The sequence below is a fragment of the Trichosurus vulpecula genome, chromosome 1 (genome assembly GCF_011100635.1).
Source record: "Trichosurus vulpecula isolate mTriVul1 chromosome 1, mTriVul1.pri, whole genome shotgun sequence".
NCBI lineage: Eukaryota > Metazoa > Chordata > Mammalia > Diprotodontia > Phalangeridae > Trichosurus > Trichosurus vulpecula.
In genome coordinates this window covers 181039207-181064426 of record NC_050573.1, presented here as the reverse complement: position 1 = coordinate 181064426, position 25220 = coordinate 181039207, and the positions used below count along the sequence as shown (strand labels likewise).

At 36.4% G+C, this 25220-nt stretch overlaps 1 protein-coding gene across 1 annotated transcript in view; it reads left to right on the top strand.

The window, feature by feature from the left end:
- The window catches only part of RANBP9 (RAN binding protein 9), an 85795-nt gene that overhangs the window by 7286 nt on the left and 53289 nt on the right, over nucleotides 1-25220 (top strand). The window contains exon 2 of the mRNA XM_036753663.1: nucleotides 10663-10774. Coding sequence (XP_036609558.1) covers nucleotides 10663-10774 — 112 coding nt within the window. The remainder of the gene's footprint in view (nucleotides 1-10662; nucleotides 10775-25220) is intronic.

The window sequence follows — 25220 nt, the reverse complement described above, 5'->3', positions numbered from 1 at the left end:
TTTATTTTTAGCTCAGGTTTTGGAATCAGATTCAGGCCAGGCTTTACTGCAGCAGTTGGCACATATCCAGTGAGTACAGGATCCTTTTCTATGTACATATTTAAGATGAGAGGAGGCATTATAAATATAGCAATCTTAAAAGTGTAAAACTGTACCAAATTCTTTCAGCATCCTGGCCAGTTTCTTTATATATTTCTGACTAGTTAGTAATATTCAAGCCTGTTTTGGAGCTTGAGACTTGGCATTACAATATAACAAACCTATTTTATTAGAACCTTTCTCCCTTAGAAATTGCTGAGTCTAAAATAATGTATTCTCTTTTGCTGTATTATATCTGTTTTCTTTTATTCTTTATTCCCAGCCAGTTTATTGTCACTTAAAATTTTTAGTTGTGGAATGGAAATGCCTGGCTTTCAACAGGATCTACATAGTTTTCTGGGATGATAGCATCTTAATTGAGAGGTTATATTGAAAGTGTGCGGAAGTATGTGGAGCAGTGCTAATATTTTAATGTTGTATTACCTTCTAATGGATAAAAGGGTAGTGGAACAAGCTAACAGGTTGGGCAGATATGTTGGTACACTCTGTTTTTTCCCATGCTTATAAAAGACCTTGCCAGAATTAACATATTAAGCTGCCAAAGTGATTTTTGCCTAAACATAGCTCTGACCATGTTACTTTGCTAGTTAATAAACTCCAATGGCTCCTTATTGCCTTAGGTTAAACCAGGGGTGGGGAACCTGCAGCCTTGAGGTCACATGAGGCCCTCTAAGTCCTCAACAGTGGCCCTTTGACTGAATCCATTTGGTTCGCCACCGCTGTATAAACTCTTCTGCTCGATATTTAATGGTCTTCCCAGTTTGGTCCTAACCTACCTTTCTAACCTTTTTACACATTATCCCTTTTCACACATGTTATGGTCCGTACAAACTAGCCGTTTCTTGTACATAGCACTTCATCTCCCATCTTGGTGCTTTTGCACTCGCTCTCAATCAACAAGCATTTATTAAATGTCTGCTATATACTAGGAACTATGCAGGGTGCTAGGGCTAAGAATACAAAGAATGAAACTCCAGGCTCAAGGGACTTATGTTCTTTTGGGGGAGACAAGAAGTACACATATGAATGAATTCAGAATAAATACAAAGATAATACATAAAATACAAGGTAAGGAAAGAGGGGGCACTAACAGTTGGGATCAGGTTGGGCATCAAATGGTACTTGAGTTGTATTTTGAAGGAAGAGAAGGATTTCACGAGTTACAGGTGAAGGGGGAGCATCATAAAGGATGGCCAAGTGCAAAGGCAGAGACTGGAGACAAAGTGCCCTGTGTGAGTAACCCAGAGACCAGTTGGGCTGGATTGAAGAGGGGTGAGGGGTAGGGGCAGGGAGGAGGCATGCACAATCATTGGAGAAGACAGACGAATTCATTATTGATTCTAGAGGAGGAAACTACTAAAATTTAGAGAGGAGGGGAGTGTTACAGTCAGAGTTGTACTTCAGGAAAAGCACTTTGGCAGTTTTGTGTAGGGGGTGGATTAGAGTGGGAAGTAACTTGAGGCAGGAAGTCTAATTAGGAGGCTGTGGTAATAATACAGCTGTGAGGGCCAGAACTAAGGAAAGAAACGAGTTCTGTTTTGGACGTGTTGACTGTCAGATATCTCTGGGATGTTGGGTTGGAAATTCAGTAGGTATTTGATGATGTGGAGCTGGGGTGGGTAGGGGAAGAGCTGGATTAACAGATCTGTGAATTGGACCGCAGAGTTTCTTAACCTTTTTTATGTCCTAGGTCCCTTTGGCAATCTGGTGAAACCTAGGGATCCCTTCTCATTAGAATGATTCTTATTATCATTAGAATGATAGCTTGAGTGAAGATTTTTTCAAGTATATGGGTGACTTGGGCATGTTCAGAGGCAGTAAAGAATCAGTGGATAGGAGTTGAAGATAGAGTAATGGGTTGATTGAGGGGACCATCTGCTGTAGAAGAGAGAAGCAGATGATATTTAAAGCTTTTGCCGGGCCTATTCATATGTGGAGCTTTGGCATTGGTAATAGGGGCTTCCTCTTGGTAGGGGTTGCATGGGGGGATGGAGTAAGTGAGGAATAACGTCCAGAAGTTTTGAAATTAAGAGAAGGGGGAAAGCTGTCGTGATAAATGGTCTATTTTCTGAGTAAAATAAGAGGCTAAGTACATACAACCAAGAGAGTGGGTAGGGGTGGATGGGTAGGAAGTGTGGGAGGCTTGAGAAGATATGATTTGAAATAGATTTTTGTGCAGAATGAGTTAGGGAATTGTTCAGTCGTGTCTGACCCTTTGTGACCTCATTTGGGGTTTTCTTGGCCATTTCCTTCTCTAGCTCATTTTACAGACTTGGAACTGAGGCCAAACAGGGTTAAGTGACTTGCCCAAGGTCACACAGCTAGTAAGTGTCTGAGACTGGATTTGAACTCAGCAAGAGGAATCTACCTGAGTCCAGGTTTAAGCACTCTATCCACTGCGCCACAGAGCTGTCACAGAGTTAGGGAATTAGGGAGGAACAAAAGGATTGCCTTGTAAGTTAAAAGTTGGGGAGGAAATATCCATTATATTCCTCCATTTCATTTTCACCTAGGGTGTAGTTGATAGGAGTAACTCAGACCTCTAGATAAAATTAAGTTGTGATAGGATAAAAAGGAATGAGGCATTAGAGAGCAGTGGATAGTGTGGCATTTACTTGGCTGAGGTTGGGAAGGGAGGAAAGTGAAACCACAGCAGAGGTAGTTGGTCTAAGAAGATACTGAGCAATAGAGGAATTGGAGGTTGTGTGAGGCTTTAATAGGTTTGGAGGGGTGAGGCCCAGGGAAAGATGGAGTGATAGGTTATTGTCAGACCAGTGTCTTGAGTTTTTTGAGTAATGCTGAGATTCACCATGTAGCTATCCCTATGTGGGATGAAGGAATGAACGACTTGGAAGGAAGGGAGTTGGTAATATCATTAAAGGAGATTGAGCAATTAGGAGATAAGGAGTTTAAGGGAGCAACTTTGTGCATTCTAAAGCTCCCTACTGGCTAGGTGGCACAGTGAATTGAAGGCTGGGCCAGGTGTCAGGAACACCTGAGTTCAGATGTAGCCTTACATAACTAACTAGCTGTGTGACCTTGAGCAGGTCACTTAATCTGTTTGCCTCGATTTCTTCAACTGTACTGAGGGGATCATACCTATCTCGCAGGGTTGTTGTGAGGATCAGTAGTTAAAAACATTAAATACCTATTATGTACCTGGCTTTGTGCCAAGCTCTAGAGAAATACATATGGGAAAAAAAAAAGACAGTTTCTGCCCTCGGGGAGCTTATAGTCTAGCGAAGGAAGACAACACACAAAACAAAGCTGAAAGTGGGGTGGGTGGAAAGGGTGGGGGGTGTGTGGAGAAATACTGGAGAAGCCACTGAATAAAAAATGAGTACAATCTGAGATGTCTCTCTTGTCTCCCCTTCTTAAAAGAGGATGATGAGTTTATGACTCCACCCTTCTAATCAGTGAGGCTGTGAGGGTACTGATAAGAGGTGATACCAAGGATGAGGGGATCTTGCCAGATCTGAATGAGATCATATTTGTAAAGCGTTTATCACTGTGTTTATCATATAGTAGGTATTTAATGCTTGTAGTCCCTGTTCCCTGAGGAGAAAATGGTTAAGAATGGAGGGAGAGTACTCTGGGGGCTCATATAATCTTCCATGCCTGGAAAGCACTCCCCCTTTTTAAAATAGTATTTTATTTTTTCCCCCAATTACATGTCAAGACAATTTTTAGCATTCATTTTTACAGATTTTTGAGTTCCAAATTTTTCTTCCTCCCTCCTCTCCTCCCCTTCCCTCTTCTGAAAATGGCAGGCATTTTAATATAGGTTATACATGTGCTATCATGTAAAAGGTATTTCCATATTAGCTACAGTCATGAAAGAAGAAACAGATCCAAAAGAAAAAAAACCATAGAAAAGAATTAAATAAATGAAAAAAATAAACTTTAATCCACATGCAGAGTCCATCAGTTCTTCATCTGGATGTGAATAGCATTTTCCTTCATGATTCCTTTGTATTTGTGTTGCTGAGAAGAGTTGAGTCATTCATAGTTGGTCGTCACACGATATTACTGATACTGTGTACAATGTTTTCCTGGTTCCACTTACTTCACTTTGCATCATTTGGTGCAGGCTTTTCTGTTTCTTTCTGAAATCTGCCTGTTCATCATTTCTTATTGCATAGTAGTATTCCATTACATTCATATACCACAGCTTGTTCAGCCATTCCCAAAGTGATGGACAGCCCCTCAATTTCCAATATTTTGCTACCATGAAAAGAGCTGCTGTAAATATATTTGCACATGTAGATCATTTTCCCTTTTTTATGATCTCTTTGGGATACAGACCTAGTAGTGGTATTGCTGGACAAAAGGGTATGCACAGTTTGATCGTCCTTTGGGCATAGTTCCAAATTGGGCTCCATAATGATTGGATCAGTTCACAACTCCACCAACTAGAAGCACTCTAAGGCATAACTCTATTATAATTTTCTGTACAGCACAGCTAAGTACTGTATCTCTTCTTTGGGGAGCTTTTCCACATCCCCTCAGTTGTTAGCAGTAACTTTCTCCCCTACTCCCAAATCATGTATCTATTTAGTACGAGTTACCTCTTCCTTTAGATTCCAAGTTCCTTGACTGCAGAGATTGTTTTGCTTTTCTTTTTACCTTTATGACTTAGTACAGTACCTGGTACAAAGCAGGCACTTTATAAATGCTTATTGATTTTATTGTAACCTAAAAGAAAGCTTTATTTTGCTATTCTGATACTGTAAATGAAGTGAATGAACTTTATTCTTGGGTTAGGCCTCATCCTGTGAATATAAACTGTCTGTTTTTGAGTGAATAGCCAATGACAGCTATTTTACCTGTTAGTTGGCCTGTTAGGTAAAACTATAAAATTATTTTATATACTAGTATTGTGTTTAGATTTGCCTACATTTTGCCCTTCTAGATGAAACCTAGTATAACTATAACATAAAGTAACTTTGGTTTTAAAATAATGAGTATGTTTTGTGAGTTTCATGGAGAAAATTCACAGGACCATTTATCTCTAGTTTATCTCTAGTGTCTATAAAATTTTTTGTAGCACGATTGTTTTTTAGCAGGTACATTTAAGATAATAGTTGGGGACCAATCTTAGAAATAGGACCTATATAGCTGAAATAACTGAAGTACAATCTAATAGGCATTAGACTTCATTTTGATCCTTGAACTAAAAATTTACTTACAGCTAAAAATAAAATTTTACTTAATTGAAATGTTCTGGGAGTGGAGTTATTAAATTAATTTAGTTTTTCTGATTAAGGATTAAGCAAGAAATGTTTCAATTTCCAACTCTTTTTTTTTTTAAACACCTGGAAAATGTCTCAATAGCTACAGGGTGTTCCTAAAGTCTGAACACAGGCAAAAACGCATACTTTCAAGAAATGAAATGAATGAAATTTTCAACAGCATTTTATTTAACCGGAATATTAACAAATAACATTTTCAATATGACTTCCATCATTTGTGATGCAAGGTTGATGTGCTTTGCAAGATTCGCGTGAACTCAATGCAGTAACTCCACATTGCCGTCAATTTTATTTAGCACATTCATTCTTTATGCATTCAGTCAAGTGTGTTGCATCTGTGATTTTCATTGAGTACACCTCCTTCAGCATACCCCAGAAAAAGAAGTCAAGGGGGCTAAGGTCTGTTAATATTCCAAATATTTCAAAATATGCATTTTTGCCTATGTGTCCAGACTTTAGGGACACCCTGTAGTATAGTGGATTTTTAAAAATTAAGATTCTGTATTATCCAGTATCTCAGCATTATCATTATTTAGAACATAATTTTTCATCGTATATAATTGTAGACAAAGAAAATGTAGATTGGTCCTTGTGTATAGATATACCTTGGAAATGGTTTTCTTAACTAAGTGTTTGCTGCTTTTTGAATTAACTCGTCTTTTAAAAGTTGAATGTAGAAAAAGTTCAATTTAATTTCAGGCTTGAGTTATTTGGCTTTTAGTGTAAAGATTCCTAAAGATACAAGCTTTCAAAATATTTATGGAATTAGCTTAGGTTTTTTTTTCTCCAGAAAATGCAACATGTTTTCACAGAAAAGATGTTTTGCTGAATAACATGAAGCCATGCAAGATTTGAAGTCATTTGGTATTAGATATTTAAAAGATAAGATAGTGACCATATAGCGTCTCTGAACATTAAATAAGCATAGCATAGGTTTCTGAGCTACCCTGGTACATTTTTTTGAGATTTAAAAGTATATGAACATTGCTTATAGGGTAAAGAGTTGACTAGTATTATACGCTAGTAATTAAAGGTATTTTTTAAAAGCCTTTATATTTTAAAAATTGTCTTGGACTTTTCTCTGTACTTATTTTCTTGCTTGCCTCAGTGTGTAAAATCAACTTAGAGAAGGCTAATTGATCTTTTCATATACATATTTCGATATACTCCTTTACTATTCACCAGGCTAACAAAACAGAAGCATCTGCCTGCAGCAGGTTTCTTTAGATTTCTTCTATGGACACACTTTTCCATGGAAACCTAATAGGTAATAGGAAGAAGAGGCTGAGTTTATTAAATGTCTTCTAGACTCCGAGCATGTGGAAATGTTGCTTATGTGTGTTATAGGTATAAGCAAAGCTGGTAGAATATACATTGGTAATATGTTACTCTTATTAAAGTGTATCCCTAGCCAGATATGATTTCCTTTGATGTTTTCATTATATGGGGTGTGTGTGTGTGTTTGTGTTTCATATTCCAAGCAAAGACCAAAAATCAGGTGGCTAGTTTAAAAATCATACTTTTAAGAAGCAGCATTCTAGATACTCATGAAGGTATTTTAAGAAAATGAGTGAAAGAATGACATACATGAGTTCATATTGGGTAAAATATGCCTTATCAGACCATTGAAGTAATATGTAGTGTACTCTGGAAACAGTCATTTTGGGGATTATAGAGAATTAGTTCAGTCACTGTTATTTTAAGCATTTCTCCTAGGCTCAAAATTTTAGGGGCATTTCTGAGTCCTTCCTTTGTTGATCACTGATTATTTGTCAAATCTTGTAATTTTAGTTCTGTGATACATAGCCCCCTTTTTTCCTCTCACACTGACCACGTAATATTAATCTCTTAGAAGATCATGCTCTAGGCTTTCTTTTCTAATCCGTTCTCTACTTCAATCCATGTTTAGGGTGTTCTTTTAGCAGGTTGGTCTTTGAGGTTTAATATGGCTGAAAATTTGATCACCTTTTGGCCAGTTTGGTGTTGATCCTCTCCATATTTAGTGAGATTGGGCCTCAGTCAAAACATAAATGTTATTGTCAGGCCCACTCAAGTTTAATCAACAAACATTTATTTAGTACCTACTATGTGTCAGGTACTGGCTAGGAGATGTGGATACAGTTATGATGAATGAAACAATCCCTTCTGACCAGGGTTTTTCATTCTAATGGGGGAGACAGTAATGATATAAATATATACAGAATAAATGCAAAGAGAATAAAAAGAAGCACACAGTAAGTAGTTACCTACAAGATAGTGAAGAGATCAGGATAGGCTTCACATAGAAGGTGGTACTTGAGCTGTGTCTTGAAGGAAGAGATGGATTCTGAGGTGAGGTGTAATGAGTTTCTGGCATAGCTGAATAAGTTAGTAGGGCTTGCAAGAGTCTGCACTAGGCTTGCATGGCCTTCTTTATGCTTTAGGATAGGAATAGTCCCTTCCTTCTTCACGTTACTGCTAAAACAGTCTTCCTCATGTGTAGCTTCTCATCATTATCACTCATCTGCTCAAAATCTTCCAGCAGTTCCCCATTATTTTCTGGATTAAAAAACAAACTCCTTAGTCCGGTATTTGAGGCCGTCTATACGTTGGTTTTAGTTTTCCAGCCTTTTTGGTAGTCATCCCCTTTACATTTCAGATAGACTGGACTACGGGTAAACTGTTTATCGATCTTGTTCTTCTGCTGTCTGTAATGTATACGTCTTTTGAAAGACTTTCTTGATGGGTCATCTCAACTGCAATCTTTTTCCATGAAATCATCCTGACTGTCCACTCTACTTATTTCACAGTGGGATTGAAAATAATTTCTTTTATGTTTGTCTTTATGTTTGTCATAGCACTTTGTATTTCTTAATACTTGTTACATTCGTTCTTGTATCATACATATTTGTGTGTAATCCTTTTGATTGGGTCAAAAGCTCCTCAAGGGAAAGTGACTATATTTTTTGTCAACTTTGTATCCCTAAACCCTTTGACTGGTGTTGCCTTGGTGAACTTAGGAGAGGGGGATAGGCTTTTGCACAAGATTTTGTAGCAAGCCACATTTTTTTTTTTTACAGCCACACGATTTACTGAAAGGTAAAGGTACAAGATCTCACTGTGTTAATTAGCAGTGTTTGGTTTGTTAGAACAGAATGCCGTCTTAAAGGCCCTTGTTACAATAGTACAAGATTCCCTGAAAGATGAAATAACAGAGCTTTGACTAAGCCTTTGATGTTTGTCAAATGAGGCAGAAAACAAGATCTATGTTTTCTGATAGCATTTGCCAGTGTCAGAGAAGACCAGTGCAGACTTAAGACTGAGAGATTCCTCCAGGTGCTTTTGTTTGGGCATAACACATTGATTCCATAACTCCAGTAAAATTACAGATCCTCCTAAATTTTGAAATCCATAGTCACTCAAGTGAAGGAAAAAAAGAAGTAGATAAGGAATACTTGCTGTTTGTTAATTGTGATAGGCTGTGAGATGAATGGCAGATAGAGCAGGTCCAGCAGTATAAATCTCTTGAACAGATAGGATGCATGAACAGAATTAAATTGAAGGAGGAGAGCAAGGATATATGTATAATCTTGGGGAAACTGAGTAGTTTTTTCCCTGGTGCTAAGTTTCTTCCTGAAACAAAGACCTGTCTTTTTTTTTTTAACAACAGTTATCATTTGGAAATGCTATATGGTTGCAAAACATAAAATATTACGATGTCTCAAAAACTAAAATGGTCATTCCAAAGGGCAATGGAGATGTACATGGCAAGAATGAATAGGTTGCAACCGTTGTTGACAGATTTTACAGAAGCAGCATAAAGGACATCATTAGAAGTATATGATAAGAAAAGGTCTGAGAATAACTGAAGGATAGTGCATAGAAGATATGTGTGAGAGTACAGAGACAAGAGTCCTACTGAAGGAAAAATATGGATATATTATAGTCTGCAGTGTTGGAGGGGGTTACTAATACTGACTGATCGATATTCTCATCGAAGTATCCCTTGTACCTGTTGCAGTGCCATGTACCCATGTAGGCACTTAACTAATGTTTGTTAAATTGAATTCCTCAGTTGTGGCCTATCTCCAGGCTTACAAGGCAGCATGCTCGTGTCCCTCCTGCCCTTTTCCTGTTTAGCTTATATTTGGGAGAAGGAAACTTCAGCATGAAGATGGTATACATTTTTTTAGATGGAGAAGTATCATAAAGAATGTGTTAACCCTGAAATACATTTCCGTAATGATGGCGTGATTTTTTATTTCTTTCATAAAAATAGATTAGTCCTTGGATGCCTTTCTCAGTTTTTTTAATGTGATCAATGAACTGTTGAAATGAAGAAATTTTAGAACATAAGCCCATATGCTACGCTGTGATATAAAGTTACTGACAAGTGCTATATCAAAACTAACTACATAATTAGTGGTAAATCTAAACTTTAAAACAATTCCACGTTACTAGTTAAACCTAATCATGTCAAGTTTTAGTCTTTGAAAAAGTGCTGTAATGTAAAGCCTCAAAGCTTTGTGATCTAAAAAGATAATTGAATAGGTTCAGTTTTTTATATATTATATGCAAAAATTAGTTTCTAATCATTTACCTCAATAGATCTCTATACCTTTTTGCTTTTAAGATAGAAACTCTTTTTAAAATGCTTGATTCATATTTGAGTAAGGGTCACTAAATTCATTGTATTCAAGATTTTAATTTTTTTTTTTGAACTTAATTCAAGGACCCATTCTTTTCTTTTTTAAAAATTTATTTTTATTTTCAGTTTCAAATTTTCTCCCTCGCATTGAGAAGGCAATAAATGTGTTACCTGTTACATATATGTGATACCTGTGATACAGTCATGCAAAACTTATTTCTGTGTTAGCCATGTTCTGGAAAAAAGAAGCAAGAAAAAAGGGAGGAAAAAGTTTCAATCTGTACTCAGATTGTTCATTACTTTATCTGGAGGTGGTTAGCATTTTATATCATGAGTCCTTTGGAGTTGCGGTGGATCATTGTATTGATCACAGTTACTCAGTCTTTCGCAGTTGATTATTGTTAGAATATTGCTGTTACTGTGTAGATTATTCTCCTGATTCTGCTCACTTTACCTTGTATCAGTTCGTGTAAGCCTTCCCAAGTTTTTAAAAAAAATCTTTGAATAAATGACATTAATCCAGAAAATTCTTGAATTGTGCAATTTTACAAGGAGGATTTATCATTAACTTAATATGCCTTACTAAATCTTTAGTTACTTGAGGTGACAGGATTAGAAATATACCTGTCCTTCTGACAAGCATATTTTTTCATGAATTGTTTTTCTTTCCCATGTCATTTGTAGGTCATGGTAAAACTCCAAAAGATGCGGCCTCAGTTCGTGCCACACATCCCATACCAGCAGCTTGTGGGATTTATTATTTTGAAGTAAAAATTGTCAGTAAGGGAAGAGATGGGTAAGTAATTAGCATACCTTTTTGTAAATAAACTACTCTTGTATTTGAAGTGTTCTTTTTTTGCTATTTACTTTTAAAATTACATAAAGTTGTTGATTTAGTTTCACATTTTATGGCTTAGTCTGATTTTTCTACTATTAAGGTATCAGATTAGACTTGGTTCAGCTTAAATAATAGTTCAAACTAAAAATATTTTGAAACAGTACTTTGAGATATGATGGTCTTTTCTAGTTAGTGTCTGTCTTAGACCATTTAGAACAGTTTTTTTTAAATTGAATATTCAATCAGAGTGGAAGATTGGAGTGAAATGGGAGAATTGTTCTTAGTACCTTCCTGTTGCTTTTTTCAAAATGATGTGGGTAAGGTGTAGCCACCCCCAGATCCCTGTTCCCCTTTGTATTGTAAGGCTGTTAAACCCAAAGGCCTTATGCCTAGAGTTCTCTTTAGGGCCTGAGATCCCCAAGTACCTTGTCCTTTCTCCAGATTTGTGGAAACTCTAGAGAATTTTGATATGTGAGTGATAAATACTTCTTCACTAGATAGATCAGGAGATGTGGCTGGGCTTTGGCATCACGATCTGGACCGTTGCGCAGATCCTCCTGCGTCAGGAATTAGGTAAAGGCAAGATGGGATTTGAGCTGCCTAAATATTGGATATTCAGTGACCTGTAGTTAATCTTTGAAACAAGTGCCAAGCCAAAAAGGGTTTCAAAACCTACTCTTCTGTGTTAAATTTGCTGAAGAAGTTTATGTAGAAGTTTGTTCCTTTGTCTGTTTTTTTGAGTTATGTAAAGGCTTTAAGGCTATAGCAAGTAGTTCATATTTCTAGAGGATTAATCTGTTTATTTTTTCAGGTATATTTTGAAATTAATGAATAAAATTCATTTATTTGAAATAGATTGTTTTGAGAGGAAAAACTTGGAATACAGCAATGACTCTGTAAATACTTAATGAGAAAGAGCAGCTGCTTGCTGGTCATTATTTTATTGCTATCTCAGTCTGGAGGTTAAAACCTCTTTTTGATATGAGATTATTTTAAGAATGTTTGGTTGAGTTTTCTGTAAACTAAAGTACATATGAATTTAGATTTGAGTTCTGTTTTAATTTGAGGCATGTTGGCAGCTGGGCTTTCTTATAAAATAGCAAGTGAAGGAATAATTGTGAACTGTATGTATTGGGTAAAGAAAGGAGGAAGACAAATTTGTTGATTTGAAAAAATTATAGCATATGCATGTGTATTTTCCAGTTTGTTTTGATCAACATAAGAAAATACAAAGGATGTCCTAGTTTGTCATATTTCTTTTTTTATTATGCTAGTATTATGACTTCAAGGAAGTTCTTTTCTGTGTACTAAATTTTGTTTGTTTTCATTCTTAAGTTTCTCTAACCTGTCGCTTTTGCTGTGATTAGTTTCATAAGAGTCCTAGGACCACAGATCGTTAGAGCTGGAAGGGACCTTAGAGATCATCTAGTCTGCTTTAGAGGCACTGCTAGGTAGCACAATAGATGGAGTGCTGGACTTGGAGTCAGGAGCACCTGCTGTGGCCAGATTATTGATGGATGACCCTGAGCAAGTCACTTAACCACTGTCTGTCTGCCTCAGTTTTCTTAACTGTGAAATGAGGATAATAATAGCTCCAACCTCTAACGGTTGTGAGTACCAAGTGAGATAATACTTATTTGTAAAGCACTTACCACAGTGCCTGTGCTTATTCCCTCCCTCCTTCAGTACTTTCAGAGAAGGAAACCAAGACCTTGAGAGATTGACTTGCTCAAGGTTGGCAGAGTGGGGACCTGAACCCTGGTCTTCTTACTCCTAGCTCATTCCTCATGTAACCAACTCTAAAGTAATCTCTCTAAATCTTATTGTAAATTAAAAATGTTTCCTTTGTATCTATTTAAATTAAGACAGGCAGACCAAATATTTTTATTTTTTGTTTGCCTTATTCACAGCCACAATAATAATAATATCAGCTGACCATGTATATAGTGCCTACTACGTGTAAAGGAGAATGAACTCTGCCTGTTTTATTTTAATTTAAATGAGAAATTGTCACTTTAGGTTCCTTTCGAAAATCCGACCTTGAACTGTTTTTGAAGGCATGCTGTCTCAAGAATGCAGTTTCGGATTAGGAAATTATCTAGTTTATTTAGGAATTACCTAGTTGCACATGCTAATAAAATGAGCAGAAGTATAAATAATTCAAAGTGAGGTATGATGCTGGAATTTTTTTGGTTTTGGAATGTTTTTCTTTATAGGTGAATGTAAGTGTGTAGAGATTTGCCACAGTCCACACAAAGTAATGAAGCCACTACCCTATAAAGCTGTGACTCCTAGAACTGTTTTGTTTTTCATCTTTATTCCCTTATCTTTCTGTTCTTAAGCTCCATTGCTAGGAATAGTGTATGTCACCTATCAGACCCATGCAAAATACCAGCCATAGCAAGCTTGTCAATCTTCACTGAGTTCAATTTCTTTCTGTGCCTTTTGGAAATGAAGGAAGATAATGTCTTTTAGTTTTAAAAGCCTTCCCTCCTATTTCTTGTTGGACTATAGGCTATAATGTGAACATAAGGGATGGTAGTGACATCAGTAAAACGGTAAAATAGACACTAACTGATAGTGTCAGCAAGAAACTGAAAGTTAGATTTATCAAGTGTGAGTATAGCAGTAGCATAGATGATCTATAGCTGACTAGTCATTCCTAATATTGCTTCTTTTTAAAAGAAAATTTGACTTCCTCTCCTACTATAACTTAGCTTTACTTTAGACAGTAATATAAATATTACCAGGTAATTTTTAGTGTTTAAAGTGTCTAATTTATAATTTGGCTATGAGACATGTAAATCATATTGATGAAATAGAAAATTTGAGTGGTGTAAAAATTAAATCTGAATCTACATGTTACTTTAGAGTATTTCCCTCAGCAGCGTACCTGCTGCCTTTCCTCAGGCATGTGGCAAAGGAAGACTTTGGATATACCGTGAACTTTATTGTAGTGAGATTCTACTTCTGCGCTTGGCTTGGCATCCACGGTGGGCCCACCAGTGGGATAATGTCAAGTGCCCTATTCCTGTCAGTAAAACTGATAAAATTGGCTTATAAAAAGGCAAATTGGTTTCAAGAAAAATCACATAATGCATTTCAAAGCCAAATGTAAGGGCTTTAAAAATTCTTATTTGTGCCTAAGTAACAATGAGTACTTGAGGGTAGATATAAGATTGAATACCTCTGTTCTTTTAACTGAATTTGCTGTTATAATGAGACAGGAGACATCCAAGTTCTTTCATCTACTATATGATTTCTAACAATTTGTAATTAACAACACTATTAAGTTCTCCAGGAACCAGAGAAATAGCTGAATGCCCATTTTTTTTTGGTATTCAGTAAATATTCCTTTAAAGTCTTTTGTGTGCTTATTAGCATCGTGAATTAAAATGAAATGTTGTGAACCTAGGGGCAAATGGAATATGCTCATATACTTTTTCTTCTTTTTTTTTTACATTTACATATTTTTTCTGTTTTCTTTTATTTCGATGGATAGTTGGAAGGTTTGGGTTTTTATGGTGGAGGTGAGAGGATTGTGATTATAGTTTGCCAGCAGAAGAGTAGGACTGTGAAGAACTGTTTCACTTTGTCTTTAGCTTAGCACACAGCTTCTTTATGAGAAACTGGGTAAATTAAAGGAGAGGAAGGGGATAGTCTGAAAAAAAAACCAGCGAAAGCTGATGGGGAGAGCATTTTGAGTAAAGATTAGTGAAGGGAGAAATGAAAAATTTTGTTTGCTTAGTTTACTGATAGACTACGTAGAAAGGTAATAGTACATGAGACTTTTAGGAAATAGATTGCAAGCTTGGCACACAGAGGCATGAAATAGTAGAGATGGCTTTTAATTAATTTTCCAGGTGACCCCTGGAATACTTTTTTTTAATGCCAAAGCAGAGCAGCTAATTATACACACTCTCTCTCCTTTCCCCCCCTTCCCTGCCCCCCCCTCCCATATCTATCTTATTCTCATTCACAGGGAGGAGCTGGTTGCTCAGGTGGGAATTATAAGATCCTTATGTGGAAATTGTCCTCCATCCTCTGGTATGTGATAAGAGGGAAGAAAAACTAGCCCTTAAGATAATGGTAGAGCAGATTTCAAATAAGAAGGGAAGATAATCCCATGGACTAAAATTATATAGGGAAAGTTAGTAGTAGAGAGATTGCAAAATTTACAAAAATGGAATTATCAGAAAGGAAAATAAATCATGAGGAAGAAAAACAGTTGAATGGAGAGACCAATTTGGATGCCTAGAGACCTCACTAACTTAGGTTTTAAAAAGGCATATAAAGAATATGAAAGAAGAGGACATAAATATACTTGAATATATACTGGAAAATACCAAGAATGTCCACCCAAGTTCAGAGTGAGTATAGGCGGTGAGGAAAGCTTAGAACAACATGGAACTTTTTAGCTACATTGGTAAGAGAAAGAGGATCAAAGGCAGAAGGGATAAGATTCCCCTTTTGCTTGGGAAGAAGAAGTTACAGTGACTATGAGATAAGGTTTATAGCTCTTCCAGCTGTTTCTTTGTTTCTGCTTTCCCTCCCAAGGAGAATGACCTTTGGATTGCAAGGCTAAAACGAAAATGGTCAAATGGGAGTTCTAAGGCATTGGAACTGGACTTGGAATTCCCTGGTATAGGGGACCTGATGAGGAATTTCTTCATTCTTTAACTGGTGTTCTTAAAGAGATATCTGTAGCACTGAGAAGTAAGTAACTTGCCCAGGGGGGCACAGCCAGATGTGTCAGAAGCAGGGCTTGAACCATGGCTTTGAGGCCATTTCTTGCCACTCTCAGGGAGTTGATAGCCAATATAAATAAAACAATACTAAGGGAATATCTACCTGCCATTGATGAAATTACCTGGCCCAAATGAACTACATCCTTGAGTATGGAAAGAGTAGTATAGGTGACTTGTTTGAAGAGAATGGGAGAGATACTTTAATTTTGGAGAAGAAGCCTACATTCAGTAAGATATGGGGAGTGGACGAGAATGAAGTCAAGAATAATTCCAAACTTTCAGACCTCAGTGACAGAAATTGGTATGTTGGGAAGAGGAGTGAGTTTGAGGAGAAAGAATGAAGTCTCTTTTGGACATACGGAGTTTGAGATGTCTCCTGGACATCCATTTGGAAATGCTAATTAGACAATTGGTGATGCTGGACAGCCCAGAGGGCCGGGCTAGATATTGCTGGATTAAATGGTAGCTTATCTGAAAATGATTTTGGAGCGTTAACTGACTACAAGTTCAATAAAACTAAAGTGTGTAAAGTGCAGGAAAAAAAGGTAGCATAATTTTTAGAAATAAGGAAGTGATCTGATAAGGCAGCTAGGTGGTGTGATGGATAGATTATTGGGCCAGGGGTCGGGAAGACTCATCTTGAGTTCAATTCTGTCCTCAGACATATACTATCAGTGGGACTCTGAGCAAGTCACTTAACCCTGTTTGACTCAGTTTCTTCATCTGTAAAATGAACTGGAGAAGGAAATGGCAAACCACTTTAGTATCTTTGTCAAGAAAACCCCAAATGGAGTCACAAAGGGAACTGAATGACTAAACAAAGTCTGTCTGATTAAAACCTTAACTGGGTATATTGTGTTCAGTTTTGAGTACCATAGTTTAGGAAGCACATAAACTGGAGGGCAACCAAGGTGGTGATTCATGCCTTAAGACCATTGATTGAAGGAACTGAAGTGGTAATGTTTAGTCTAGAGAAGAAGAGTTGAGGGGGGAGGGAGTGGAGGCATGATAGTTATAGTCAAGTATTTGTAGGGCTGTCAGTGTAAAAGGGTTTCTCTGTCTTGTTGATTCCAATTTCCTTGATGTTATAGCCTTTCCCCCTCCTTTACTTTTCATTCCTATGGCTACTAGTCTAGTTTACTATCTCATTGCCTGTTAATTGGATTATCGCAATAACTTCCTAATTGGTCAGTTTTCCTTAGAAATCTTCAGTTTATTTTAGTTGTCTACAACAGTGTCTGTCCTGGCATTCAGGGCCTTTAGCAGTCTGTTTCCAGTCACTGTGTGTGTTTCTCCTTTTTTTTTAAAATACAAATTTTTATTGATGTCTTCGTTTTTTACGTTGTTATAATTGACCTTCAGGATCTCTCTTCTTTCCCCTTCTAGAGAGCCATCCCATATAACAAATAGTACTTCTTAAAGATTAAAAAAAGAGAAAAAAAATCACCACAACAGATCAATACATTGAAAAAATCCCCAAACATATGCAGTGTTTGATACCTGTAGACCTTCTACCTCCACAGAGGGAGTGTAATAATAATCCCCTCATTTGAACTTGATCTTTATAATTTTGTTACATTTGCTTTTGATTGTGTGTTTTCATTTACATTGTTGTAGTTATTGTGAACGTTGTTTTTTTTTTTAACTCTACTCTGCATCAGTTCATGTAGATCTTTCCATGCTTCTGTGTATTCATCACATATGATTTCTTAAAAGCATAGCAATATTCCATTATCTTCACATACCACACTTTGTTTAGCCATTCCCCAGTTGATGGGCATCTACTTTGTTTCCAACTCTTTGCTATCTAAAAATGCTGCTATATTTTGGTATGTATGGGAAAGCTTCTTATCAATGGTTTCGTTGGAGTACAAGCTCAGTAATAGTCTCTGGTTCAGAGGGTCACTTTGTTTGCATAATTCCAAATTGCTTTCCAAAATGGTTGTGCCATTTCACAGCTCCACCAACAAAGTATCAGTGTGCTTATCTTTCCACAATCCCTCCAGTATTAACTTTTGCCATTTTTCTGTCGTCTTTGTCAGTTGGCAAGGTGTGAGGTGAAAGCTTAGGGTTGGTTGATTTGCATTTTTCTTGTTAGCGATTTGGAGTATTCTTCCCTTGTGGTTGTGAATACTTTGCAATTCTTCTTTTGAGAACTGTTTTCATATCTTTTGACCACTCATCTATTGGGGAATAACTCTTAGTCTTACATATTTTATTGTTTAGGTGTCTTTTTCCAACTTCTTTTTCCCCCTAAACATTTCTCACACTCTTTCCTTTTATGTAATTTTATGGGTCAAGCTAAACCAATTTACGCTTTTAATTCCCCTTGTTTTTTCACCGGAACCTTTGCTCATACAGAAATGATAATATACCTAGAAGGCTACTTTTCTAATTTTGCCTCATCCATATCTCCTCTTTAACTGTTTACCATGCAAGGTTCTGCTCAAATCAATTTGCTCATTCGGAAAATGAAGGAGATCAGATGATGTTTAAGCTTTCTTCTGGTTTTAAGGTTCTACTACAAGTTTTCGTCTTTGAAGGCTTCCCCTATTTCTCTTTGAGAAGGTATTTCCCCCACCCCTATAAACCATAAGTGATATCTCCTTCTTGAATTTATGTAACATCTTCTTAAATATATTCTTTTTTTCTTTTGGGAGGGGGAGAGGCAGGGCAATTGGGGTTAAATGACTTGGCCAAGGTCACACAGCTAGTAAGTGTGTCAAGTGTCTGAGGTCAAATTTGAATTTAGGTCCTGACCCCAGGGCAGGTGTTCTACTCACTGCGCCACCTAGCTGTCGCTCATATGGCATTTTAGGAACTTTAGAGGCCATTTAGTATAGCCCCTTCATTTTATTTATTAAGTTTTGTTGATGCCTTTTGTTTTTGTACATATTAATTTCTAAGTATATATCTCATCTTGTAGCAAGTCTTCTCTTGTAACAAAGATTAAAACAAAACAAATCTGGACTGTTAGCAAAATCAACTAACCCATTGACTGCATTTGACAGAGACGCAACATTGCATACCTGTAGTTTCCCTCCCCTGGGCTCTTCAAGAAAGGTATATTTTCTCATCTTAGTCCTAGATTACACAAATTCAAATTCTTTTTATTCTTTAGTTTACATTTTTATAGGCATCGTACAGGTTGGTTTCCTTGTTTTACTTCATTTAGTACTAGTTCATAAGAATCTGCCTATGTTTCTGAGTTCCTCATAGTTTAGTTATTTATGTAGTAATACTCCATTACATTTATATAGCACAGTTGGTTAGCCGTTCTCGATTTTACAAATGAGGAAACCGAGACCCATAGTTAAGTTAGTTACCCAAAATGAACAGGTCAGGCAGAGCCAGGATTTGAAGCCAGCTCCACATTTCACACCTTTTTTACTGTACTGCATTGCTCCTAGCTGCCTTAGACGATAATGTTCTACTTTATGTCTTTGTGAATAACTTTCTTGGTCTACTAGTTTGAAAACTTTTTGAGGTCAAGGACCTTTATCTTTCTAAACCTTTGAAAGCCTCAGATTCATTGTGGTTTTTTTTTTATAAATAATGCCAATTACAGTAAGTGCATGTTAAATTTAATATTCAATATTTATGTTTATATAGTGATTTTTTTTATTCTGTTGAACAAATGTGAGATATATCTGTATGGCAGAAATTTGATTAGTAAATGTTTATTGAATTGAGTTGTTTATCCAGAATACTAGGTAGTAGAGTGTTCCATTTAATTTTCTGGTTTAGCTGAGGTTTAACCAGGAAAATGGTTGGCTAGATGGTATGATGGATAGAATGCTGGGCCTGAAGTCAGAGAGATTCAACTTCATGAGTTCAAATCTGGCCTCAGACACTTCCTAGCTGCGTGACCCTAGCCAAGTCACTTAACCCTGTTTGCCTTAATTCCTCATCTGTAAAATGAGCTGGAGAAGGAAATGGCATGCTACTTGAGTATCTCTGCCATGAAACCGCCAAATGGGGTCACAGAGAGTTGGACATGACTGAAAAATGACTTAAAACAAAAAAAAAACCAGGAAAAGTCTTCTATTTCTCTTTTTATTGTCGAAAATCTCTCTTTGAAAAATGTATTAGAATACTTTCCTGATCCAGGTAAATATGTTCAGCGCAGTTGAATCTTTATGTGATGAGTCAAGACCTTCCTGGTACCTGATGTTCATCTTTTTGACCGTCGCTTCTGAGTATATGCTACTTTAAATGTACATAGGTATAGGACATTGGGCTTTAAAATGCGTGTACTGATTTTGAAATAGGCCTAGGAAGTTGCTTTCCTGATTAAATTCATTCTTTTTGCTTGTTTTCTTGTCATCTGCTACATTCTTATAAATTAAGTATGTTTAGAGGAAATCCTCATTTACCTAGTGTTTTGAAATTTGCCGAGCACTTTACTTACCACTCTACGAGGTATTGGTACTGCAAGTTTTAGTCTTATTTTACAGATGGCAGAAACTGAGGCTCACAGTTTAAGTAAGGAGTTTGACTAAAATCACACAGCTAGTGTTAGAAGCAAAATTCAAACCATGGTCTCTGCTGACTCTTTCAATTACTCTGCCTTTGGTTGGGTTACTATGAATTGAATTTTTATTTTTATATAAACACTCATTTCTATATGATTTAAATGAGTGATCCTTCACTTTCGCAAAGATTTCACAAACAAGATTCCTTAAGTAGAGAATACTTATAGTATATTTCAAATGATTGATTTAAAGAAAGTATATTTGGGGGCAGCTAGGTGGTGCAGTGAGTAGAGCACCGTCCCTGGAGTCAGGAGGACCTGAGTTCAAATGTGGCCTCAGACGCTTGACACGTGTACTAGCTCTGTGACCTTGAGCAAGTCACTTAACCCCAATTGCCCTGCTGGGAAAAAAAAATGTATTTGACAACTTCTAAGGAAAATATGTTGGGTAAAGCGAGGATCATCTATAAACATAAATCTTAAGAATAATGTGGTTTTCTTTTGCTTATGTAAATGTGCTAACTTGGAATATAGTAAATGCATTTTTCTTTGGTTGTTTTAGGAAATGATATTAAAAATAAAAATACTATACTTTTAAAGATAGAGTTTTCACTCTCGTTCTCTATTTTGACTAGAGAAAACAAGTTTACTAGAAGCTCAGAAGTGAGAGTAATAAAGAATTCACCAAAACTTTGCTTGTATAATTAGCTATAAAAAAGCTTTAATTTTGTTTTGGAGACTTCATAGTCCTACATTGCTTATTTTTTTCCCCAGTGGTCATTGTCAAGAGACTATATATATTTGAATAGTCCTACATAGCTTATTCATTAAAGTGTTTGTGTATTTTTCAAAAAACAAACATACCAAAATCAGAATTTACAAAATCAGTTAAGGGGGTGATTTTAAAAAATGTAGCTTGTTCATGAATTTTGCTTTGGACAGGTACTTCCCAACAAAGGCCCAAACAAACCTTTACAAAGTACGTTCAGTGAATGATTATTTGCCATTTAAAAGATTTTTTACAAGAGGTTTTACCTAAGGTTGTTTTAACTAGTGAGCTTCTGTGGTGCATTTTAAGCAAGATTTTCAAAACGTTTTAGAGACGTGCATGATATGCCTGTATTCTTTGGAATTGTTAACTTTCATACTGATTTCAATCATACTGAGTCATCCTTACATGTAAGCATGTGTAGTATCCTGAATATAGTATTTTTAAAATAGATATACTCTCTTTTTAGGGGAACCTAATAATATGAAAATTTGAACTTGAAAATAGGTAACAAAGGGTGGTGATTTACAATACAAGAGGATTCCTTTAAATAGTGAGCTCCTCTAATGCATTTAAGTGTTTGTTTACAGATCACTAACAACTTGACAGAAACTGAGGGGCAGAAAAACTTAAGGCTAAGGTGTTAGGAGGTCACTACCAATTGAAGATCTATTTGAAATGAAGATAAAGCACCTCTGAAATTTTAATGTAAGTCAGTGGAAAAGTGATTTGACTGACACAATTTACAAAACTTCCAGGCATTATTTATGTTAACTAGTATGTATTTATTTTAAACCCCATGGACCAGAATCCATTTTTCTCTAGGTTTTTTTTTTTTTCCTATTTTTGGCATATTTGCTATCACAACTTAGCAAATTCCTGTTTTGTCTATTACAGAAAGAAAGTGCCTGACTCAGTTTTTTATACTGAGGATCCTAAGACTAAATGAAAAGATTTTTAAAATGTAAGTTAGGATTTAATTCGTATGATTTTGCTTTACATATAGCTTCCCCCTTTCTCCAGCCTAGTTCATCCTATAGAGCTATGAAAGTAATTTTTCTTGAGCACAGATTTGATCTCTCCTCCACCAACTCTAGTAGCTTCTTCTAGTTTAAAACTTAAACTCCTTTGTTTAGATTTTACACAGCCTGGAGCCGCCTACCTTCCCAGGCACATTGGAAAATACTCCTCTTCCCATACTATTCACTGTACACTATTATTTAACTATTTTCTCCCACAAAGAAAGAAAAGCAAAAAACAAAAACAAGAAAACTCTAAACCCAACTTTTTAATATAGATCACAGCATATAAAAGAGTAACTTTATTAAAAGAAAGAAAAATTGTAGTGATTTGTGAGGATTTGAATACCTATGGAATATACAATACTAAGAAGTCAGTTTTTTTTAACAAGAAAATTATATTCCTGACAATGCAAGATAACAAAATTCTTTTTTTTACCCTATGTTTAATATTATTGTTAAGGGATGGATAGTCTACTTTAAAAAAAGAAAGGAAGAAAAAAATGACAGCGGAAAGAATAAGGTTGCCTCTTTTTAATTTAATTGTCATTCTGGAAAATCTCATTATGAGTATGAGTGTCTAAAATTCTTTTGGTTTTCTATTTTTGTTATGTTTAGTTTAATAGCTATTTATTGATTTGAACCTGGAAACCTTAAAAAAAATTTTCAGTTTTATTGTTGTCCTTTTTGTTTTTACCTCTTGCTTCCAGATATTTCTAACCCCTTCTTCCCAGTGTACCTTCCCTTGTAACAAAGAAAAAAAAAACAGTCAAGCAAATGCAGTTGACAGATTGGCCTAAGTGGAAGTCCTATGCAAAATTCCACAACTGTAATCCCTTACTACAAAATTCTCTGCGTTCAAAGAGGAGGGAGGCAAATTTCTTTATCTTTTCTTAGGGGCCAAGATTGGTCCATACTATTATCTTGGTCGCTAGGTATTTCTTTTATTCCTCCTTAATTGATTCCCAGTTTTCACTACAGAAGCTTCTAAAACTCCTTGTCTTCTTTAAGCTCTCAATAGTTCTTCCTTCTCACCCTCCTCACTCTTTCAGCTGAGAACCTTTCTTCTTACTTGGCAAGAAAAATTGAGGCTATTTGATATGAACTTCCTCTTCTTTCATTTTGTTAATTTAAAAACACCTTAACATCATCTCACACTCCTGTCTTCCTTCATCTGTTTCTTGACAAAGAGTCAATGGACCCGTGTTGCCAAGGCCGACCCCTTAACGTCGCGTGTACTTGATCCCATCCTCTCTTGTTTTCTCCAGCAGATTACAACCTACATCATTCTAACCCCTCCTCCCCCATACGTTTTCAACCCCTCTCCCTATCAATTAGATTTCTTTACTACTGCCTTAAAAAAGTGTCTCCTCCATCTTTTAAAAAAGGCTTCACTAGACAGTATCCTTTCAAGCTCTATTGTCCTATATCTCTCTTCTCTTCCTCAGCCAAACTCTTTGAAAAAGTTGGCCTGTACCATCTGCCTGTACTTAGATTATTCTGTCCTCATCTTGCCTCTCACATCATCTTTCAATTGAATCTTCTCTCTCCAAAGTTGTCAGTGTTCTCTGAATTTTGAAAACTGATGGTGCTTTCTCAGTCCTAATCCTTCTTGACTTTTCTGCTGCATTTAATACTGTTGACCACCCTTTCCTCATAAATATTTTCTTCTTCCTGAGTTTTCCTGATACTATTTTCTACTTATGCTCCTACTTGTCTGACTGTACCTTCTTAATGTCCTTTGCTGATACATCATCTATATCACACCCTGTAGCTGTGGGTGTTCCCCAAGGTTCTGATCTTAAATCTCTTCTCTTCTCCATCCATATTCTGTCTTGGTAATCTCATTAACTCCCAGGGACTTAAAGATGATATTTACCATCTTTATACAGATGACTTCTAGTACTCTCTCTTTATCCGGACTTTGTTCCCTCAGCTTCAGTCCTGTATTACCAACTGCCTATTGGACATCTCAAATTGGATGTTCCAGACACATCTTAAACTCAAAGTGTCTAAAACTGAACTCACTGTCCTTCCCAGAAAACCTTCTCTTTCCAACTACTCTTTTTGTTGAAGGTACCAGCAGCTTTCCTATGTCTTAGGTTTGTAAGCTCTGCTTTATTATGACTTCACATTCCCGTTCACCTGTCATGCCCAGTTAACTAAAGTTGTTATGTCTTCCCATTCTTACCTTTACCACACTTCTTGAATCTGTTTCCTTCTCTCCATTCACATAGCTGCTTATTTCAGTTCAAATTCTTATTCAGGGTCTCACCTATAATTCAGTAGCGCTTTAATTGATCTGCCTGCCTCAAGTCTTTTTCCAGCCTAGTTCATCCTATAGAACTATGAAAGTAATTTTCCTTAAGCACAGATTTGATCTCTCCTCCACCAACTCTAGTAGCTTCTTCTAGTTTAAAACTTAAACTCCTTTGTTTAGATTTTACACAGCCTGTAGCCGCCTACCTTCCCAGGCACATTGGAAATTACTCCTCTTCCCATACTCAGCAGTCTAGCCAACTCGGGGGTCTCTCTGTACCTCTCGCGTTACACTCTTTCATATCCCATCTCTTTGTCTTTGTACTGGCTGACCCTGAGGCTTGGAACCTTTGCTAATAGAATCTCAGTTTTCCTTTAAGATGCTGCTCATTCATTATCTTTTGCATGAAAAACTTTCCTGATACTCCCCCTCATCCAATTGCTAGTCCCTCCTTCCAAAACTACCTTGTATATATTTAAAATGTCCTTGAGTGTAGAGATGTTTTCTTTCTTTACTTTTGTGTCGCCAGCACCAAGCACAATTCCTAGCATATAGTTGGTACTTCAGTGATTGATGGAATTCAGCTTGGTTTTTATTATTTTCATTTACATTGTTGTCATTTTTTGTGTATATTGTTTTACTGGTTCTACTTAATCTGTTCTCTGCCACTTCATATTAATCTTCCTGTACTTCTGAATTCATAATGATAATAGTTAACAATTACATACCACTTACTGTGTGCCAGGCACTGTGCTGATAAGTGCTTTACAATTATCTCATTTGATCCTCACAACAATCCTGGGAGGTAGGTGATATTATTACCCCATCAGTGACATCTCAGGATCAGAGGGCTCGGATAATTTAGATTTTTTTTTCCCTCATACTTAGAAATTTTCGCAAACTTTTTTATGATGGGTATTTTAGTTGTAATGGCATTTATTGTTAATATGATGACCCTGGTTGGTTTTTTGTTTTATTTTGCCTTTTTAGGCTATTATGGGATTATAGAAACTTTTATTATAGTCATATAATAGCATATATTTGAAACAAGAAATTTTACATGGAATTTACCTGTGAAGTCTTTGGGTCATGTATGGTGGGGTGATAGTTTTTTTGGCTTGTTTTCATGATGTC